General features: G+C 35.2%; 2 protein-coding genes across 2 annotated transcripts; both read left to right on the top strand.

Annotated features, from left to right (window-relative positions):
- The first annotated feature begins 2,613 nt into the window (after positions 1-2,613).
- LOC140789229 (ABC transporter G family member 28-like) lies at positions 2,614-15,528 on the top strand. Its single transcript, XM_073138834.1, has 14 exons — positions 2,614-3,012; positions 3,129-3,205; positions 3,737-4,009; positions 4,637-4,700; positions 4,797-4,943; positions 5,154-5,188; positions 6,427-6,500; positions 9,434-10,317; positions 11,080-11,376; positions 12,126-12,608; positions 12,739-12,887; positions 13,630-13,919; positions 14,053-14,177; positions 15,195-15,528. The coding sequence occupies exons 1-14, from the start codon at positions 2,768-2,770 to the stop codon at positions 15,349-15,351; spliced, it is 3,300 nt and encodes a 1,099-aa protein (XP_072994935.1). The 5' UTR covers positions 2,614-2,767; the 3' UTR covers positions 15,352-15,528.
- A 2,970-nt stretch (positions 15,529-18,498) lies between these two features.
- On the top strand, positions 18,499-20,244 carry LOC140788138 (lysM domain receptor-like kinase 3). Its single transcript, XM_073137270.1, has one exon. It carries the CDS (start codon positions 18,839-18,841, stop codon positions 20,048-20,050), a length of 1,212 nt encoding a protein of 403 aa, XP_072993371.1. The 5' UTR covers positions 18,499-18,838; the 3' UTR covers positions 20,051-20,244.
- The last annotated feature ends 3,059 nt before the right edge of the window (positions 20,245-23,303 follow it).

Here is a 23,303-nt window from a genome sequence, read left to right as displayed (position 1 = left end):
GATGTTGATCGAATTTTAATTTTTTATTTAGAGATAATTAACACAAAAATATTAAGAGTTTAAAAAAAATTGAATGTTAAATATATGTAAAATTAGAAAAATTAATCTCTACAAATAATATATATATAATATCATTATTAATAATATCAATATTTACTATTTAAATAAGCAAACTAAAAAATTATAAATGATTCAAAATATATATAGGTAAAGGGATATGCGATATCCGAATATGAATCTGAAACGGATAGAAATTTTTTATCCGGATTAGATCGGACAGCGGATAATTCAACCCGTTTTCACCCGGTCTGCACTAGAAAGTCAGAACTAATCAGATAGATAAAATATGATTCGATTCAATCAAATTCAGTATTTGATTTTGTCGGATATAGTTCGAGATATTTTCTTTATCTGCCTTCTATTCATAAATGCCACCAAAATATGCGGAATAATAAATAATATTGTTATTAATGCTGGTGGTTATGGAATGGTGGGATTTATTAATGCAATTATGTTATCGGATGTTATTAATACAAAATTTTACGAGCACTAGACCAGCTTGACTTGACTCGGATTTTAGACCCGATTAGTTTGTCGGATCAGGTCAGGTCAAATAAAATTCGATCTAAACTAATTTGGTTTTTGAGTTTTGTTCTTTTCTTCTTTTTTTTTTTGCTTTGATATTATATGAAATTGAAGAATATTATCCGAATCCATAATTATTTATTTATATAGTTGAAAAATTATAAATTTGGTGAAATGAGAGTAGAATAAGACCTAATTTTTTTTATGTGAATATAATTTAATTATATATATTATGCTATAAAATTGAGTAATATTATATTCATGAAGGCTTTACAAAATTAATTTGGATATATGTCTGATACCCGATTCATATTTAGCTAATTCACTATTTGTTTACTATCCATATCTATGTATTAATACCCGAAAAAAAAAAGTGGATTGGATATGATTTTGTCACTATTTGACTCATTTTCAGCCCTATTAAGGTTCTTTTTAAAAGAAATGTGCTTCCTTTTGAATGGGTAGGAAAAATAATTTTAATATTCTAAATAATCCTTTAATTATATATTTTTTTTGCATCATCTTTCTAACTAATATATATATATCCCGAAAAAATAAATAAATATATATATATATAAATCTAATAATATTATCCTCTCACCCCCCTTTCTACTCCTCGAACTCAAGGTGCATCATAAATCAAGAGTTTGCCAATTAAATGTGCAAAGCACAGAAGAGGAAGACTTCATGAAGAAGTCGACAATTTGCTCCTCAATGCTAAGGTGATGGAGCGAAATGATGCCAACTCAGTATTGCTAATGAGTGTAGTGCATATCAACTTCAATGTGCTTCGTTCTCTTATGAAACATAAGATTTTTAACGAGCTTTTTAACACTATCATTATCAACATGAAGAGGGGTTGGGAGGGGTAAGAGAACAACTATATCACTAAGGAGACGATTGAGCCAAATAGTCCCCTTAGTCACTGCATACATTGCACAATACTCTGACAAAATACTAGAAAAAGATATTATATTATATTTTTTGCTATGCTAAGAAATTAAAGAATCTCCTGGAAAAATGCGGAAGCCAGTAATAGACTTCTAATCAAACTTGTTATCGGTATAATTTGCATCGCAATAAGCTCACAAACCCAAGATGAAAATCGATAGCATGAAAAGAGAACAAGTAATGGTGCCACAAAGATATCGAAGAATACATATAAGAGTAGCATAATGAGCAGATTGAGGAGCCTGTATGAACTAAGTGACAATGCCAACTGTATGAGAGATATCACGCTGAGTAATGGTCAGGTAGACGAGTACCCAAACTAGTTGGTGATATCTAGTCGAATCTAGAAGAAGTTGATCATCATCAAGCTGAAGTTTTCGAGTGTCAGTGATGAAACGATAATTGATTTATCCTATATCGAGTTGAAGGAGAAGAGAGGAGAAGAGTGATGAAAAATATTTGTTTCCTTATCGATGAAAGAGGGGTTGAACCCTATTTATACAAAATCACCGTAAAATAAAATAAATAAATAATATATAAAAATAATAGCTCGAATATATAAATATATATATATATAATCTATTTTAAAATCATGACTATTTATCATAAGTGGGTATGCCCTTACTTATTGTGTTGCAGTAATGATTAATTTTCCTCTTTATTTTAATTATGAGACTAGCATCATTGTACTCATTTCTAAGGGGTGCTCAAATATTATTTTTTTTAAATTTCAAAATTTAATTATTCAAAGCTGGATCGACTTGAATAAAGGTTGAATTGAACTTGTTTAAGGTTTGAATTTGGCTGCCATTTAAGAATCGAGCTCGAGTTAGGCTTGAATTGGGCTCATTTAGGCGACCCGAGCCTAAACAAATTTTCAGGCTAAGAATTATTTACCTTCCTACTCGAGCTTGATTAGTCAAATCCGGACCGGACTCGAGTCTTATTGGGATCGGAGCAAGGGCAAGCAAATCCTACAGCCTGGCTTGCAGACAATCTCTCTGCCTGACAACGTGCGAGCTGCTGACGTAAATACGTCCCCATGCACTCGAGGACCGTTAAGACCGTTTTGACGTCTCCCCGTCGTACCTCTCTTCTCTCTACAATCTCGCCGCATCTCCCTCTTCTCCATCCCTTCCTCTCTTGTCTCTCCACTCTGAAACCCTAACCCGAGCTCCCAAATCGACCTCTTCCTCTTTGCAATGCACCGGACCCTACCCGACCAGGAGAGATGAAGCTGGTTTTGCTCACCGCGCTCGTGGCGGCGGCGATTCTCTCGGATCGATTCCTCCTCGTGCGATGCCAAGACGACAGCGACTACGATGACGACGACGACGACGACGACGATGATGATGGGAGTAGCAACGCCGCAGCGAGCCCCTTGTTCGCCGGCGTCATCTACGACCGCCTCACGAATCTCACCGGGAGCTTCGCGAAGGAGATCGGCCACCAGCTGGATTACTGCATCAAGAACACGTGCGTGCATTTTGCGATAGATTACTTTTGTGCTACTGGCATTCTTTTTTTAGGGGGAGAAATTTGGGTTTGATTTTGGTGGTGGAATTTTTTGTTTTTGTTTTTTGATTTCTTAGGGATAATGATTGGAATGAGGCGTTCAATTTCTCGTCGGATCTCACTTTCTTGACGAATTGCATCAAGGAAACAAACGGTACGATCGTTTTTCTTATCCATTCAGAATCTGGATGAATCTTTTAAGCTTCTAAGTGGGATTCGAGAGCAATCCCTAATGCTGACAAGCAGAGTCCTACATTAGTAGCAGTATCCGTCTGCATTTTGTCCTTAAAATATATTAACCTCTGTTTGAGGGGGCTCAGGGCTCGTATACCTATTTTGATTCAACAATCAGTCACCAACTGGTAAGATGATGTTGCTTTTGCTAAGAAAGGATGATCACAAAGCACTTTAATAAAAATTGGGCGTCTACTTGGGGGGTTAGCATTGTAGAATGCTTTTCAGGATGTAAACCTACCTTTCAAATTTTCCTATTTTACCTTTTCATCTTGAAAGCAAGCCCCAAGAATATATCAAGGTCTTTCTGGCAAGATGCCCCTAAGCGAGATTCAGCACACCTTTCTTCATTTTTGTGTATGAACTTACTTAGACCATAGAAGTTGCCGATCTTCACTAGCCATCAAAACTGGTTTAACTGATCTCTCATGTTTCACTGGACTAATAACAGGTGACCTCACACAACGAGTATGTACAGCTGCAGAGATGAAGTTCTACTTCGGAAGCTTCTATGAGAATAATGGACAGAAGAATTATTTAAAACCTAACAAAAACTGCAATTTGACATCATGGGTAGGAGGATGCGAACCAGGATGGGCATGCAGTACTGGCAAAGATCAGAAAATTAACCTGCAGGATTCGAAGAATATACCTTTTAGAACTCTTAGTTGTCGTCCTTGTTGCGCTGGGTTCTTCTGTCCTCATGGTATCACTTGCATGATACGTAAGTACTCACAACACTAATTTCTCTTTTTCCATCAACTTTGCAAATATCTTAGGAATCCAGCAAATTTGAATATCAGTCAGGTTTTGAAGTATCTGCATCCTGCAATCACTTTAGCCCTAGGAAGTTTCACTCTCAATGCATGCTGTGATTCTTCTATTCTGTATTTTATATATAATTTATATCTGATATTTTGTAAAGCTTATTCTTTAGCCTTTATTCCTTTCAATTTGATATTTTCGATAAGTACTATTGTTGAGAAAAGGCAACCTTTTTGTACACAGTAAAGTCATACAGTATCTCTAAGAAGTTTATATAGGTCTAGTCATATATCTAGCTTTTGCTTCACTCAATGCAACTGATATAAATATATAATGGTTTCATACAGACTTAAACGTAAGGAATGTCTATGTTATTCTTTCAGTGCTTCCATGCAGGGAAATCTTTTATATGTTGTCTTTTTGTCTCAATATTGTCCCCTGTTTGCACTACATTATTCAGACATAAAATTTACTTCACTTTACACAGTATTTGGAGCTACTCTTTTAATATTGTCTTTTTATCGTTGTGTATGAACAATTTTGTTTTCTAAATATTTTTCTAACTATTTTATTTTGATTGGTGTAGCTTGTCCCCTAGGTGCATACTGCCCAGTTGCAAAATTAAACAAAACTACTAGCGTTTGTGATCCGTGAGTTGATAGTTTCCTTCATAGCCCATAGTACTCTTTGATGGCTTTTGAGAAAATGTCATGTGTTATGATCTAATATAAAGAGTTTATATCCAGATACAATTACCAATTACCTCCAGGAGAGCCAAACCACACCTGTGGCGGGGCAGATACCTGGGCAGATGTTTCCAGCAGTGGTGAAATATTCTGCCCAGCAGGATACTACTGCCCGAGCACTATAAAGAAAATCTCTTGCAGTAGTGGGTATTGTTTTATTATCCTTTCTATTTATTGTTGTTCTATTTCAAGTTTGTACTTCTGCTACTGTTAAATTTTGATGATTGAACAAAGTTTGGTTCAATAAGGTAAACAAAATGTAGATTACTATTTTTCATTTCAAGTTAAATTTTGGTTTCAAGAAACTCTTCGGTTGTTGTGATCATAAGCTGATCATTTTAATGTTCTCTATTGCAGACACTATTGCCGCAAGGGATCTACTTCTCAAATAAGTAAGTTCCTTTCTTCGTAATGAATTCCATAACCATTTTTTCGGTATCTGGATGACTTTCTTTTTAGCTCTTTGGGATGCCAAATGAATGTGGAAAGTCATAAATTTTCTGTGAGATCAATGAAATTTATTGGTTGACAAATCCACACCCATCCTTGCTGGAGCATGCTGGCTTTTTCAGTATAATTTTGCATTGATCTAGTATCTGGTACCGTACTTGGTCAACCTGATATTTAATCAGGATAAGGCACTCCTGGTGGTGTACAATGCTATGCTGATTTACAAATAGGAAGTATCATTTCACTGTTAGCTTCTATAACAGATTAATGATCAATTGGCATCAATCATATGTCTTCTTCAAACTGAATCTAATTAAAATATTTCTAGCAGTTCGATGCTTCTTAACCACTCCAAGCTCATGTTGTTCTACTTATATTAGTTCACTGTCTTCATCTTGTGGATTCTTTTATCATCTCATTACTTTTCAATCTTGCAAATATTAGCTTGCGTAAAGTTGCAACACTCTCTCTTCATGCCTTCATTAGTAAGTGCAATGATGTTAATGTTTGTCAGATTCTAGTTTCTTGATTTTCTCTCACGAGCTTGCGGTTCCTATAATTTTTTTAGGTTTCAGAAAATCTGGGTATTTTTAACAATTTTCTCAAGCTATCTCCTTATTTTACATGCCCAGATACTCTGGATATCATTTACTCGGAAATTTAAGCTTCAATAAATAAAAATGGTGTTTGAGACAGTATCTTTCACAGTCGTATACTGCAGGACATTGAAAACAATTAGGAAAAAGGGGTCTTGCTGTGTTCTTCCTTTCGAATTTTGTGTAATGGGATAAAGTATGTCCTAACTTTATTATCCTTGAAGCTTTTAAGCCAGATGTGATACCTACAAAATTACAAGAATGGATATGGAAGAATTCTCCAAAAATCTTATAACGAGTCTTTTGATACTTATTCCTCATATTGCACTTTACATACTACATGCTGGGTGTGTGCCCTTCGGAAGATCAAGTAAGTTGATGTAACTGGACCAACATGCATGAGATAAGAATAAAAAAAATATACATGCAACCTTTGACTTATGTGAAGTCAGCCCTCTCTCTTGGGCCACCAATAGGATGAGTACTCGGTCTTTTGATTCTTCAAATTTATGGTGGGTTCTTTTTATTCGATCTATTTGTAGTTGAAAAGCAGATTATAAGTTTAAATCGTGATGTACTTGTAGGGTGCTTCAAGAAGAGCTCTTGTGAGCCAAATTCTGCAAATCAGGATATTACAATATTTGGTGCTTTATTAGTGGTAATTTTTCACTTATCTCATTTTTCACTATTGTTTTGAATCAAGCCAAATTACTTTTGAGTAGATTCTGATTGTAAATATCTGGAGTAATTAAACGGTTAAACCATCATTGTAAATTTTGGCAACTCTCCATAAAATAAATCACTATCTTTTCCATTATTATTATGCTATAAGATTATTCAATGTTGTCTTTGAGGAAATTTATTTATTTATTTATTTACAATTAGCTTAAAATATCCATTATTCTTTTTATTCATGTAGGAGAATGAAAGGAAGATCACTACTTTCTCCTTCAATTAAATGTTTGCTCTCTTTTTTTCTTAAACTTGTCCTTTCTATAAAGTGAACAAATCAAATTGCAAGCGCACTTTATCAAAAAATAAAATTAAAAAAATGCAAGTGCAATAGACAGCCGGTACACGGTTGATGTGATCTCTGTGTACTTAGAAGTTGAAACATACCATAGTAGTGAATGTACTAACAAACAAACAACCAATCAAATAGTTGGTCAATCCAGATGGGGCGTCTCTAAGATGATCATTATGAATGAGATTCCTATCTTGTTATAAAATTTCAATTGGTGTATTTAAGGATCTTAATTATTGGTTTACATAAAAATACACTTGTCTTGCAATCTTAAAGGCCTAAATATGCAGCATCGTGTACAATGCAACAACCTCTCTTGTTAGTATATTATCCTTTTAATCTGCAACTTCTCTTATGGTATTGGTATTGGAATTCCAGACAATCCAAGGCCCATTTAGCATTTTTCTTTGAAACTTTGTAGTTGTCCTGACATCAATAATATATTGCACGGGCACATGTATCAGTGCAATTTCTCTTTTAAGAAATTAGTCTTAAGTTAATTATTTTTATTATATATTTGCTATTTATTGTATTTAAGTTTATATTTGTTTATTGTTATTTGTAAAGTCTAGTCCAGTTTCTTACTCAATCAAAGTTAATGAAAAAATAAAAAAATTTAAGATTTATCTCCAATGTGAGTTATGGATGTGAAACTCTAGTTGAGAATGGAGATGTGAAACCTCATTCCGTTTTCTTTTAACATCATCGTTCTTAGGATTATAACGATTCTGTTGTTTCACATCATTTTAGAATCAGAACAATAAATTTTTAGAACTCAATATTCTTTAAACCACCTTTTCTCTCCCCATCGCCCATTAATTTACTTGTGTTACCCATCTTTGACAACTTTTGTCACAATTTCCACTAGGTATAGACGGCCAGCTTGCCTTTCAGGTTCTATGCCACTCTACACTTATCTTTCATTCGACACTTGCATCACAAAGCTGGATCATCACGAACTCAATCGCATTCGTATAATGAGATCACCGTTATGGATGAATGAGAAGAATCACTCATCATTATGAAATTGTGAAGCAAGATCCGGCCAAATGTGGAGTGTTTGTGCATCATCTAATAGTCCATCATCATCTAAATTAGCATTCTTATATATATATATATATATAATTTCAAAAAAAATAGAGTTTAAAATTTTAAAATTTTGAATTTTGTGAATTTTGTGAAATTCAAAATTTTGAATTTGAATTTCAAATTCTAATGGCTTATTATATTCTTGAGATTTCAACGAATATTTTTTTCCTAACCCTCCCAACAAATCCTAACTATTCAAAAACTACCCAAGTCCATCTCAAAATTCAAAATTTAAAATTTCCCCCCAATATCAAAATATTCTTTCTTTTCTTCCTTATCATATCTATCAAAATTTTGAATTTAACTTCCCTCGCAAAATACCAAAATTCCCTCACCTTTTCCGACCTATTAAACTCAAATTCACATAAACCCAAATCAACCCGATCCCAAACACAATTCAGCTCATTAACTCAATCCTCAAATCTATTAGCACCCAACCCAATTTGACCCATTAGCCTTAACCTCAACTCATTCCTACCTGTTAGCCTTAAGTCATCTTCAACCTCAATATATCTAAACCGTGACTAGAGTGGCTTGGAACAGCCAGAGCCTAATAGGCTAGAGCATTATGAGGAAAGTCTTAGTCCACTGCTCAAAATTTCTAAGGACAAGTCTTATCATCAGAAAATTTTGGGTGTGAAACCCTTGCTTAAGGGTAGAGATGTGAAATGTATTTCTGAATCTAATGATATTTGATTTGAATGAAGTGACTTGGAGTGTTAGGAAACTATGAGACTAGAAATATGAATGTTGTAGAGGACACACTCGATAAAGTCGAGTTCTCTCCCACTCGGGAAGAATGATGCAGACATCAATAACATATTACACGGGCATATGTATCAATACAATTTCTCCTTTAGAAAATTAGTCTTAAGTCAATAATTTTATTATATATTTATTATTTATGGTTATATTTACTTATTGTCATTTGGAAGGTCTATATATATGTTACCTTTTTATTCAATCTGGGTTAATGAATAAATGATTTTTTTTGAAATTTATCTTCAATATGAGTTTTGAGTGTGAAACTCTAATTGAGAATGGAGGTATGAAACAACATTCTTTTTCTCTTTCTTTCAGCATTATCATTTCTAGAATTCTAATGACTCCATTGTTTCACTTCATGTCCTACCTTCCTTTCCTCTGTGTTGTAACAAGTCACAACACAATGACAAAGATCATTTAATTTCACTCTTATAGTATTCATCAATGCAAACAGGTTACTGAGATCTATCAATAGATCAACAATCTATATTGCAATGAATTTCAATTCCTACCTTTCAGAGTAAGTATAAAACCACTATTTTCTAATAGCTTCTAGATTAAATGCTGAAGTGACACTTCTATTCCAACTGATAGTAAGCTAAAATCACTGCATTCTTCTTTCTTGTAATCCAAAAGATTTTATGAGTTTGAACTATAGGCAAAGTCTGCACCAATTTGGAGGTATCATTTAACCTCTTCTCAAAAAATTGTAGGTTGCCTTGAGCTTAGTGCTGCTAATTATATACAACTTCTCTGGCCAAATTCTGACTAATCGTGAAAGAAAACAAGCCAAATCTAGGGAAGCTGCTGCAAGACATGCTAAAGAAACTGCACAAGCCCGTGAAAGGTGGAAGACAGCTAAAGATGTTGCCAAAAAGCATGCAGTTGGATTACAGACACAATTATCCCGCACATTTTCCCGGAAGAAGTCTGTCCGGCAGCCAGAACCATTGAAGGGTCTTCCTCTAGCACGAGGTGGATCAGATGAGGCAACATCGGCAGGATTTATGGGGAAAAAAAAGGAAGCAAGTAATCTCACTAAAATGATCCGTTCCCTTGAAGATAATCCTGATAGTGATGAAGGATTCAATCTGGAGATAGGAGATAAAAACTTGAAAAAGAATATGCCAAAAGGTAAACAAATGCATACACGAAGCCAAATCTTCAAGTATGCATATGGTCAAATTGAGAAGGAAAAAGCAATGCAACAACAAAATAAGAACTTGACGTTCTCAGGAGTTATTTCAATGGCCACTGACACTGACATCAGAACAAGGCCTGTTATTGAGGTTGCTTTCAAGGACCTGACTCTTACTCTGAAAGGGAGTAAGAAACAACTTCTAAGGTGTGTTACAGGAAAACTTATGCCTGGACGTGTAGCTGCAGTTATGGGTCCATCTGGAGCTGGGAAGACTACATTTCTAAATGCTTTAGCTGGAAAGGCAACTGGATGTGCAACAACAGGTTTAGTGCTTATAAATGGAAAAGTAGAACCTATTCGTGCATATAAGAAGATAATTGGTTTTGTACCACAAGATGATATTGTCCATGGAAACTTAACAGTTGAAGAAAATCTTTGGTTCAGTGCCAGGTGCAGGTATGGAAGTATATATTAACATAATGAAATATTTTGCAAGTACTTATCAGCTCAACCTTGCTATATATATGTATATTTTAATTACTCTTTACACTGTATGGTACTTAGGAATAATTCAGCTTTAAGAGAGAGGCCTTGCTTGTTCAAGCAATTACATTATCTAGCAACTATTCTTTTGAGATTTTCCTTTCAGTCTTCCAGGGTTTACTAGAATCATGGTTTGTCATGTCGTGGCCTCAAATAAATCATAATCTAAAGAGCAATCTGTGTGCTTCCTGGTTTAAGCTGTTAACTGGAATTGGCAAATATGATGCTAAATTATTAAAAATAGTAGAGTTTTGCCCATCACAAGATATTACTGTCTCATTTCCTAAAGACATATGAGCATGACTTAGATCTAATATACATGTTGGTCAGTTAACAGAGTACAATATCATCATACAAGAAAGTGCAATACAGGACAGTACCACACTGTCCAAGACTATAGTTGATAAAATTAAAGACCAGCTGATTTGAGGGTGAACAGGAGCCTGTCTACCAGATTCTCACTACATTGCTTAGCTTTAATCTTTAGTAGATCCTTTTTGTTCGTCTAAATTCTTCCATCTGACTAATAATCTTCTATATGCCATTTCCAGGCCTTGTAATTTGATCTTTTGTTAATGGAAGGTCACAAATTCCATTTATCATTTATTTCTTTCTAAAATCATATTTGCACCTCTATTATGCCTTTCTGGTAATTCTACCTTTCATATTTTGTAGACTTTCAGCAGACATGTCCAAAGCTGATAAAGTTCTAGTTGTTGAAAGAGTTATCGAGTCCTTGGGGTTACAAGCAGTTCGAGATTCCTTGGTTGGGACTGTGGAGAAACGCGGAATCTCTGGCGGGCAGAGGAAACGAGTGAATGTTGGACTAGAAATGGTTATGGAACCCTCATTGTTGATATTGGATGAACCAACATCTGGTCTGGATAGTTCTTCGTCCCAGTTGCTACTTCGAGCTCTTCGTCGTGAAGCTCTTGAAGGGGTAAACATCTGCATGGTGGTTCACCAACCCAGGTCATTTCCAGATTCATAAAGAACAGATGATCTGCCAATTGTTATCTATCTCAATAATTGATAATACAAGGTTATACTGATATTGTTTTGTTCTAAAATTTGGATGACGAAGTTACACAGCTTATATGTTACTCCGCTGTCGCTCCTTGCTCCATTAGCAGAAAGCAGCAATAGAATTACCCCCCAGTTGTGTGCTTTCAATTGAGTTCACCCTATCACTAGAGCATTCTATCAATATCTTAATGCATCAGATTCTCTTAGAATGAGACTCCTTAAATGAAGACAGAGCTGGTGTTCCACTCGCAAGAAGTATTAAATTTCTATGATAATATGCAATTGTTACACAACGTTTCTTGTAACATTTGCTAGGTTGGGAGATATTTTTTGCTGCTTTCGCTCACTGAATTCTTGTTGTATGTTACTGTCAGATTCTTTTTTCTTTTTCTATACAGAGCCCCTATTTAGGATATAACTACCATTAGCATTTAACTATAATTTCAATTAAGTTTATGGTTTCTTGAAAAATCTGCTAAATTTGTATGGAGATACTCCTTTTCTGGACCTGTCCAATTCTTGTCAGTATTAAATGAAGACATCGCTGAGAGTTTTTGTTTATGCTCTAGCTTAAGCCTTTAGTTTATGTTAAGTCTGGTTGGATAAGTTTCATGGAATGCAATATTATAGCATATTGATTTGTATGTCATAATTCTCTACCCGTACTAATTTGATCATTTTTCCCCCTGTTCCAGCTATCCTTTGTTCAAGATGTTTGATGATTTGATACTACTTGCAAAAGGAGGTCTAACTGTATATCATGGATCAGTAAAAAAGGTTGAAGAATACTTTTCGACTCTGGGCATCAATGTACCTGAGCGTGTGAACCCTCCAGACTACTTCATTGACATTTTGGAGGGCATTGTAAAGCCAAGCACAAGCACAGGTATTAACTGTAAAGAGCTTCCCCTCCGATGGATGCTGCACAATGGGTATGACGTTCCCCGAGATATGTTGCAGAGTGGTAGTGATGTTGATTCATCAGGAAGGGGAAGTGAAAACAAACCTTCCAGCTTACAATCTGAAAGGCAGTCTATTGCTGGCGAAGTATGGGATAATGTTAAGGATATTGTTGGGCAAAAACAGGATGAGTATGCATACAACTTCTCGAATTCCAAAGATTTATCTAACCGTGCAACTCCTGGTGTATTTAGGCAATATAAGTACTTCTTAGGAAGGTGAATTTTCCTGCTTACATTTCCTCATCTTACTTTACTTTTCTCTATAAAAGATCAATCCGACCTCAGGATTATCAGTTCTTTGGCTTGAGTTGGCTGAATTGGACGATCATTTCTATTTCATATACAGGGTCGGTAAGCAGCGACTTCGGGAAGCTCGAATACAAGGTGTAGATTATCTAATTCTATGTCTTGCTGGAGTCTGTTTAGGCACACTTGCTAAAGTGAGTGATGATACATTTGGAGCACTTGGTTACACATACACTGTCATTGCAGTTTGTAAGTCAGAAATCTTTCTCTTTTATTTTTTATATCTAACATGCCCTTTTGATTAATACTTTTTACTAGAAAATCAGGGTTTTTGAACAGTATCTGGATATGGCCTCAGCGAAATGATCATCGCTATCATTTTTAACCCTGTTATAGTAGCATGCACCTAAAAAATGTCTCTAACTTGCCTGTACTTACAAGTGTTAAGAATGTAAAGGAAATGAGTGAAAAAATAAAAGCTAAAAATAATTAGAATACCATAATGTGAAGGATTTACTGTAAGTTGTTATGGAACCTCAAAAAGACATGTCAATAATCATCCAACTTTCAGTCAAATGCCTTTTATTTAGAGCTACAATATATCTCTGGACACTTTAGACATCGGGAAATTCTCCATTAGTTCTATTTCCTTCTTTATACTTTATTATCTAATAATCTTGAGTGTTTGAATGATATCAATATACGAGCTATAAGTTAACTTTTCTTTTTCTATACTTTATTATGTCGTATTTTCCTATTCATGTTAGTCAAGAACACAAGTTCAGATTTTATTTGACTCAGGCTTGAAAATGAGCTTTCTGAGTCATCTTAGAAGTTACTTTTGATGACAGACCCATGGCTAGATTAAATTGCTTAATCACTATTTTCTTTTCCCGTTCTATCCTCTAGCTTCTTATATATTTAGCAGTTCAAGTTTTTTTCTTGCAGATGTCTGTATTTTCATACTAAGTTTAAATTGTGTTGATTGCAGCTCTTTTGTGCAAAATTGGAGCTTTGAGATCGTTTTCACTTGAAAAGCTGCACTACTGGAGAGAAAGAGCATCCGGCATGAGTTCGCTGGCCTATTTTCTCTCAAAAGATACCATTGACCATTTTAATACAGTAATCAAACCAATAGTTTACCTTTCCATGTTCTATTTCTTCAACAACCCAAGATCATCTATTCTGGACAATTATGTCATTTTGATCGCACTTGTTTATTGTGTGACTGGAATTGGTTATGCTTTCGCCATCTTCTTCCAACCAGGTTCAGCTCAACTGGTGCGTCTTCAATTCATATTATCATTTCTACTCCCATTTATAGTGCTTTCTAAATCAGATATATTTGATATATGAAATAGACCTTTTACATCCTCTTCTGATCCTACAAGTGCTTTCTACTTTGACCATGCAGTGGTCCGCGCTACTTCCTGTTGTTTTAACTCTCATAGCTACTCAGCAGAAAGATTCAAAGCTTTTGGCTAATTTATGCTACACAAAATGGGCATTAGAAGCATTCGTAATTGCAAATGCTGAGAGGTATAGTTTTGACTTTCCTTCCTCTTCCTGCTGTTTAATGTTTGACAATTGGCTTTGGCTTGTGCTTAAAAGGCTTCATAATAACATATATGCACTTTAGTCAAATAAAAAGGCACATTGATAACCAAAGCAGCGCAGCAGCAGCAAAGATAAATTACTGTAAGAACAGTAAGTACAAACAATGGCTGTTTTCAACATCAACTGGATAAAATAACAATAGTACTGCTGTGCCTATGGTAGCCATGAACTTGGATAGACCAATTTAAATCTTTTCTTGCTTAAATTGCTTACAACATGGCATAGTGATCATCAGAAAAAAATTAAAAAAGATACGAATTTTCTAATACTTCTAACCGCATATTGTTTCATACCAACTGCTATCAAGCTCATTCTATCCTGATTATTGAACATAATCTTAATTTATGATGCTCTTTTAAACTCCTTTTGTAACACATCTGGAACTCAGTTATTGAGTCATCTATTTACAGCTGTACAACATAATGAGTTAATGTGACTTGCTGATTGTTTTCCTTATCGCTTGAGATCATGCATGAGATGCATATCAGCAAATAAATACTTTTTATGCTACTTTCTTTGTCCGGGTAGTGAATTTCCCAGACAGCAAGAAGAAAATTCGCAGCAGGGAGATTGGCTTTCAATAGATTTAGGAAAAAAAATTTAGTGTGGTTCCTGGAGGATTAATCAGGTATACTTTTTGGGTGAACTGAGTAAAATTGGTTGTTTTAATCTGAACTTGGGACTCAAAGGCTGCAATTCCCCCCTAGTTAGACAAACTTATCTATGAAAGATAGTTAAGTTCATGTATGTTGAATCTATTCAAATCAATTACCTCAGCAGATACCTTACCTTTCCTCCCTGCAAACCTTTGCAAATGAATGCGATTGTGAGAGATCATTATATGATCAATGTTCTGGAACGTGTTGCTTATTTACTATTCATTAATGCATAGCTGGTATTTTCGATCATCAATGTTCAGGAATTCAACCGTGGTTGCAGGTATTCTGGAGTATGGCTCATAACTCGCTGCGGTTCACTGGTTAAAAGTGGATACGACATTAATGACTGGGGGCTTTGTATAGTCATTCTCATTGCCTATGGAATAGTTTTCCGCTGTATAGCATTCTTTTGCATGGTAACCTTCCAAAAGAACTAAGGAACAAAAAAAATAAATCCATTTACTTAATTCATTCTTTTTGTATACACAAGGAATCAACGATTGTTAGTTCCTCTCTGCACTAGAAATGTAAAATATTCTCAGGTATTTATATTAGAATAAATCGAGTGTCTAGCTGATCAGAATTATAGATTTGCAGATGAACTTTTGAGTTGTGAATTGCCAAAATGCCTCTGAAATTTCTCTTTCAGCATATGATTGATAGTTCAGTTGAATCACTTGATTTTGAGTGTCATATTATGCTTATTCTTCGATGTCTATCATGAATGATCCTGATTGCAAGGCTAGCTACTTCTTGTTGCTGGTTTTTGGAAGTGAAAATTTTATTGTGTCTCAGTTGGATCACTGAGTGCTGTTGCAATTTGAATTTAGGAAGAGTTATATAATATGAGCCTCTTTAACTATTTTAGCGTCAGTTCCATTGGCGACTTGTCCAAAAAGAAAAAAAAAATAGCGATGATGAGACCTAAACAGATCCAGTTTAAGTGGTAGAAATTAAGGATTTTGACTAATTTATACTGAGTTAAGACTTCTTTGTTAAGAATTGAATGCTTTGAATCATTTTGCTTTTAGTTTGCTTTATGAGCTCACTACTCTCCTTTGACTTTTCATTGTTTCATATACGATTTCCCTAGAACAGGCAAAAACTCTAATAACCTTACACAACTCTCCAAAACTTGTTAATGGGATGATACTCAAATAGTTTTAAAAAAAAGAGTTCGTATTATTTGAGAGATCTCGAGTTTGAATCCGAACAATATCAATTTAATTAGAATACAGTTAAATTCTTCTTTCTCTCTTAAAAATAAATTGGGTCCAATTAATATTGAGTTTTTGACCAAATTAGCTCTGTTTTAAATATTATTTATTAATATAGACTGCCCCTCAAATTTATTATCAATTACACTACAGCCTTATAAAAAATGCTAAACTCATAAGCATTTTGACTCTAGCATAAAATGATACTAAGGTAAGCGTTTCTAACATATAAGTAAAGTTTTAACTTAAATAGATTCTTACCAATAAAATGCTAAACATTTAACATAAAAAATTTGAACTAATTAGCGATTGAGTAAAAATATAAAACGCTTATGAGTTCAACGTTTTAGGTATTGTTACAGTCCCTTTAGTGAGAAATTTGAAGGGTAATCTATTTTGATAAATAAAAATAAAAATAAAACAAGTTTGGTCAATCACTCACTAATATTCAACTACATCCATTCATTGTCATTCTAGACTATAAAGAGTAGCTATATTTTGACAATTTCGTCAAACTACATAAGGCGAAAAAAATTAATTACTTTTTTATTCTTATTTTATTGAGGGAGTAAAAGAGAGCAAACAATCCTATACGATGTCACTGAACATAATTTCTCCATCATTTCATATCACAACTTAGTCAATCTAGTCATTCATCTTGATATATTATATCTTTGAATTTAAAATGAATAAAATGTTTTATTAAAAAGAAATTTTAAATGAATACTCTATAATAACTACATACTTTCATAAAAAATAAAAAAATAAAAAAATTTATGCCACAAACCCAAATTGAAAAATTCTTCTCAAGTTCTTTATGGTCCTAGATGGCAATATCATAACAAAGCACAGCCCCTTGTTTTAATTGACTCTAATACAAACATAAAATATAACCAATGTAATCTAATCCAACACCTAATTAATTAATTTTTCTAGTTGTGTTGCTTTCATCTCATCTTCGTTGGTTGCAGTACTATCATCATCAAGGGGTGGGAAACTCGATTAATCCTGCAACTAGAGCTTAATTTTCTAATGTTGACCTGTTCATCTCCCACTAATCCAAGACTTAATCACAATCGACTACCTCTCTCTCTCTCTCTATATATATATTTTTCAACCTTCCTTTTGGTAGAATTCATCAAATTATGTTGACCTTTTGTGACCACCTCAGTGCTTAATCTAATATAAATCTTAATCATATATATATAATAAAAATAAGAGAAATTTGTATATAATACATTTCTTTTTAACGTAATTATAATTTACACTCTATATTTTTACTATTTGTAAATTAAGACCTATAATTTAGTGAATATGTGCGCAGAAAACATTCTGGATTAGATTTGGATTAACACTGTGAGAATATTTTATTAAATAAAAATATTTTATTTTTACTCTTATTTCTAAATAACTAAATGCTATGACTTGGTACATGCACAATATCAAAATTATTCTTTCTGTGAATTATGTTTTTTTTTTGCGTTAAAAAATAACAAGTGAGTATCACATAAATGATTTTAGATTATCTAACGAAAAAAAGAAGCAAAATTGATGATATAATAGTCATTTTATGTTTTTCATTATCACCATCAGAAGGGTGAAATTAACTTAGTTATAGAACTAAAATTAAGCCTTCAAATTTGGAGACAAATTAAAACACCGATTTTTAATAAAATCAAATCAAATCAGACCTCTAAATATAAACTCAGCATCAAAAACACGGAATAACACAAATCAACAGATCTAAATCTACTATTATTTAATCTCAAAAGTTAATTATTGGGGACTAAAATTTGCATTAGTGCAGAAGAGTAACCCCCATCTCAAATACATCCGAAGTTTAAGCTTCTACTCTTACAAACAAGCCAATGTGCAGCACAATTAGCTTGCCTAAAAATATAACTAACTTTACAGTTGCTAAAATCGCTAATTAGGATTTCAAATGTGCAATTGTTAATCTGAAAAGTTAAATTAGATAAAATAAACTTTTTAAATATAAAAATATTATTTCAAATGTGCAAAATATTCAAATTTTTATTACATTTTATTAGGTGCTTTTAAATAAAACTCAAATCAAGGTATTGCTAAGTTTTGTTAACAAATAAGAGTTTTTATTTATATTTAAAAACAAAGTGTGAATATTAATGCAGATAAAAAAAATTAGGAAATGATACATATGGAGCAAAAATGGTTATATATGAACCAATTTTTTCTTTCAAAATAACGAAAAGAGACTTAAAGTTGTAGTAGTCTTAATAGTAGTTATTAAGATAGTAATTTTTACTTTATAAATATTAATTCTAAAAAAAATTTACACATCAACATATTACCTTTTTATGTATATTATTAACCTTAGGTATATTTTCCCGAATTCATAATTATAATCCAAATCTAGATTAAAATCAACGAGTATAAAAGGCTACATTAGGGGTGTTATATGCAAAATGGGAAGTATTTATGGGAATATCAACTTCTATAGGGGTGTATATGAAAAATGGGAAAAACCCCACAACTATTCACACCGCCTGACAATCTTCTCTTCTGTGTCTTCCTGCCTTCGTACGAGGCTTTTCAATTTCCTCTCCCTTTTCCAACCTTCTTTTCTTCTTCCTTAAAGAGTATGAAACCCTAATCCTAACATTATCTTTCCATTTCCCTCTTTAATGGTGTCAACGCCCCTTCTCCTCTCCTCCGAGCACTAAATCTCATGTGCAAATCCAAATCCGCAATCAAGGCCTCCACTCCAACTCCACGCCCGCGCTCCTCCCGCTCCACCACGCCCTCCGCCTCCGCCGCCGCTGCTGGTAGCTATTCCGCCCCTGCAATCGGATCAACTTCCGCCTCCTCCACCTCCAAGGTCTCCTCCTCCTCCTCGTCCTCCTCCAGCCTTGCCGCCATCCGCGGCTCCCTTCCGTCGCCTCCGGCGATCTACCCCTTCTCCGAGATCGCCGCCGCCACTAATAACTTCCTCGCCAAGCGCCTCTCCTCCTCCTCCCCTTCCTGGCGCTGCTCCCTACGCGGCAAGGACGCCGTCGTCTTCCAGCGTGCCTTCCGAGGCGACCCCGCGGCCGCCGCCGCGCTCCCGTCCCGCCTCGCGGCCCTCGGGAAGAGCCACCACAAGAGCCTTGTCCGCCTCCTCGGCGCCTCCCTCGCCGGCGACCACATCTACCTCGCCTACGAGTTCTCCCCTGGCGCCTCCCTCGCCGACTGCCTCCGGAACCCTCGAAATCCTAATTTCACCCCTCTCCCCACCTGGACCTCTCGGATCCAGATCGCCGACGATGTCGCCCAGGGCCTCGAGTACATCCACCACCACTTCGCCACCGTCCACAACCGCATCAAGAGCTCCGCCGTCATTGTAACCGAGGCCGGCCTTCACGGCAAGATCTGCCACTTCGGCACCGCCGCTCTCGCCGGCGAGGTCCCCTCCGACGACCGTGGAGTATCTCCGGCGGTCCGGCGCTCAAGAAGCCGCCGGGGTTGGATCGAGGGGACGAGGGGCTACATGGCGCCGGAGATCATCGCCGGCGAGAGGTTCTCCCCTCGGTCCGACGTGTACGCTTTCGGCGTGGTGCTGCTCGAGCTCGTCTCCGGAGAGGAGCCGATGAGGTACCGGTACGACAAAGCGAGGAAGGAGTTCGAGGCGATCTCACTGGTGGAGACAGCGGCGGCCGCAGCGGAGAGGGAACGGGAGGGATTGAGGCAGTGGGTCGACCGGCGCCTACGGGACTCGTTCCCGGTGGAGGCGATGGAGAAACTGATCCACGTGGCTCTCCGTTGCGTCGACGCGGAGCCGGCGGCGCGTCCGGAGATGACGTGGGTCGCTGGTAAGGTCTCTAAGCTCTACTTGGAGTCTAAGGCCTGGGAGGATACCATCAGGCTTCCCACAGACTTCTCCGTCTCTCTCGCTCCACGGTGAAGTCGCAGGAATTCTCTGCAGCTGAATACGTGGCAGCAGTCGCTTGGGTCTGCCATGTATTGCAACAAACCACAGGAGCCTTGAGATATGGACAGGAGTGGAATATTATAATGAAGGATTTTTCCTAATTCTTTTTCGGAATATTAATATCACATTCCACCTCTCAAAATAATAAAAAATACAATTTTTTTTTATTTCTCGTACTGTATTTTATAATGTAACTATTTTTACATTACATTTAAAATAGGTCAGGAATTAATTGTACGTTTTTATTTTTTTAAGTGTAATATGATCTTGACTCATAGTTCATTGGCTAATATTTTTTTTTTAAATTTTTTTATTTTGTCGCACCTGATTTTGTAATTCTGTGCATAGGATTCGATTACCAGTCGACAGATTTATCCTGTAAATTTGGACGTTGTTGCGACCTTATCCTTGGAATTATTGAATAAAATAATGAAAATTAGGTAGCCTAATGATATAATAAATATAAACATAGTAAGAGAAGCTCCCAAACTAGTCTACAACATAGAGCATAAATGAAAGAAAGGGCTTGAAAGCAACTGAACAAAACCTCGCAAGTTGGGTAATTATAACAAATAATAGGGGATAATAAGAATTAACTTAAATTAATATTTATTTTACGATGATAATTATTGTATGACTGCTTTTATTTATAGGAGTCCTATTAGACTTACCTCCTACTTTAATTTAAATTTAAAAATAATAAATAAAATCAACTAGATTACTGTTATAGTCATATCGTGATATTGTATAACAAAAAAATAAGTAGCTAAGATAGAATGGTTTATGTCAATTGTGGAGTGGTCAGAGGCATCACGGAAATAAGGTGTTCCATTAAGTCAATCACTTCTGCATGCTTATATGATTAAAGATTGCCTCTGTGGGAGAGAGAGAGAGAGAGAGAGAGAGAGAGAGAGAGAGAGAGAGAGAGAGAGAGAGAGAGAGAGAGTTGCCACTCTCTTCAAAGTCTTGTACAATTGTAGACTTTGTTTGGAATAATCGCATTCAGACAACTTCAAGATCAACAGCCATATATGACACAGATTTCTTTGAGGGTGTTAAAATAGAAAAATATTAAATGATTATTTTACACTCAACTTTGTTTTCTTTCTTTCCTCTCAAATAAGAGAGTAAAGTGATCCCGAAAAGAATCTAAATTTTGATCACATAAACTCACATATTACTATTAATATATATATATATATATTTAATGTTAGTTAAGAGATATTTTGAAGGTTATCTATTGTTAAGGGAGTTAATGTGTTACGAAAAATAAATAAGAAGATGCATGTATAAATAAGCAAGAATTCAATAGGTCTATGTACGTAGGGCTGTCAAAAAAGCTCCTCTCGCAAGGCCATTTGTTAGGAAGGAATTGTGGACGGAGCGCTCATGAGAATCAATCAAGTTATGCAAGGCTCTTAGTTAGTGGTGGGTGATTTCAACACTGTTCAAGAGGTATATGAAAAAATTGATGGGAGAGACCTCTATATTCCTCAGCGATCATTATTCAATTTTTGTAAACAAGAGGGCTAGAGGACAACAGTAGTACGAGTAACTTATTAGTTTTTTAAATTTAGTCTTGGAGCAAGAAAAGAAGTTTGGGAACGACCCAAACCTATTGATTGCTCCAAACAATAACGCGAATTCTAGGATAGGAGAGGGGAATGCCCAAGATGAAGCAAATCCTTAGGCTAATTCCCGTGGAGTAAGTGACGACGGTAGTTTAAGGCTTGGCTCATACTCTAAAGTCTAAATGAGTCATGCCGAATTGAATATTTTAGTTCAAACTTTTAGAAGAGTCTAGTCGAGCTAGAGTAAGCTCACTTGAGCTCAGATCGAGTTGGTCGAGCAGATTAGCTGAGCTTGTATTATTGAGCTCATCTCGAGCTCTAGTCAAATGGAGCTGAACTTAAATTAATTTCAAATTAGACCTAAGCAAAACCCAGCTCGCTCAAGCTGTACACCCACCACCAATGACATTTATTGTGTATTATTAATTATATATTTTATTAATAGTGATGCAGGCACGTTTATATTAATTGTGTATTATTGTGAGAAGATGTGGTCACCAAACTTGGTACGTTGATAATTCCTATTGATGATTTGATGATGGAATTAGACAAAGTAGCAACGAATAGGAGCGAGAGAATGTGCTTTTGACATTAATTATCCCATAAAATTATATATATATATATATAGATACACTGATGATAATGAAACCAAAAAAATAAAAATTGATGGGGAGAATACTAGAGTTTGAGTTATTAATTATATATCACTTAAATTAAGAAATATTTATATTGCATGTGATTATTCTATGCCATGACTTTCTTACAATTAAGTTTAATATGGTTTGAACTTCTATATGATTAAGTGGGAGAAGGGAATGGAATGGAATAGAACAAGGCTGGTAGGGTTAGTGTGCAATATATTATCTCTAAGATAACCCCACATGAAAAATAAATTTCATACATATATAACGGCAAGTGTGGTCTTTTGCATTAATATCTTTTCGCAGTTTCTTATTTATGAGTATACCCTTCTAAATTCCACATTGAATACCATTCCATATGGGCGAAGCTAATACTAATTTTTTAGAACAAGGGGGCTTAGATGAAAATTAGTATTATATTTGTACAAATTAGGGATGGCTATGGCCCCCTTTGAGTACATGTGGCTCCGCCACCGCTTGTCCAAAACTACGTGTGAATTTAGGTTATTTAACAGACTGAAAAGATCACGTAAGTATTTCTCACTGAGAGGAATGTATATAAAGAAGAATAAAAAGTATTTATGTCTTTTTATAGTTAACTTAACGAACTTGTAACTGTCAATTAGGTTTGAAGAGTATTCATACATAAGATATACGCACGTAGATATCAACTTTACGATGATATGCACATAGATAAGATATTTTAGAAGGATATATTTGTTAAATAAAAATAGTTCATTTAAACCTAAGATGAAAGATCACATGGTAGAAGGTGGCAAAGGTTTCTTGGGCTTATATTGGGTTTAGGTGAAGCCCAATTGAACTTGGGCCTAGTGAGCCATGAACATTAAAATGGTAGTTTTCATGGGTCAACTTATGTGGCCCAATTCAACCAAGCTTGACTTAGATTGAATTCACTTAGAATATTTACTATATTATTCTTATTTCTTAACAATTTCAGGTAATCGAACGCATCACTATTTAGGGTTTAGGATCTAGAGTTCCATTGAAATG

This window comes from Typha latifolia, chromosome 5 (assembly GCF_019914945.1).
Source record: "Typha latifolia isolate L0001 chromosome 5, TyphaL0001v2, whole genome shotgun sequence".
NCBI classification, from domain to species: domain Eukaryota; kingdom Viridiplantae; phylum Streptophyta; class Magnoliopsida; order Poales; family Typhaceae; genus Typha; species Typha latifolia.
Note: the sequence above shows the minus strand (reverse complement) of the source record. Positions and strands in the feature narration are given on the sequence as shown.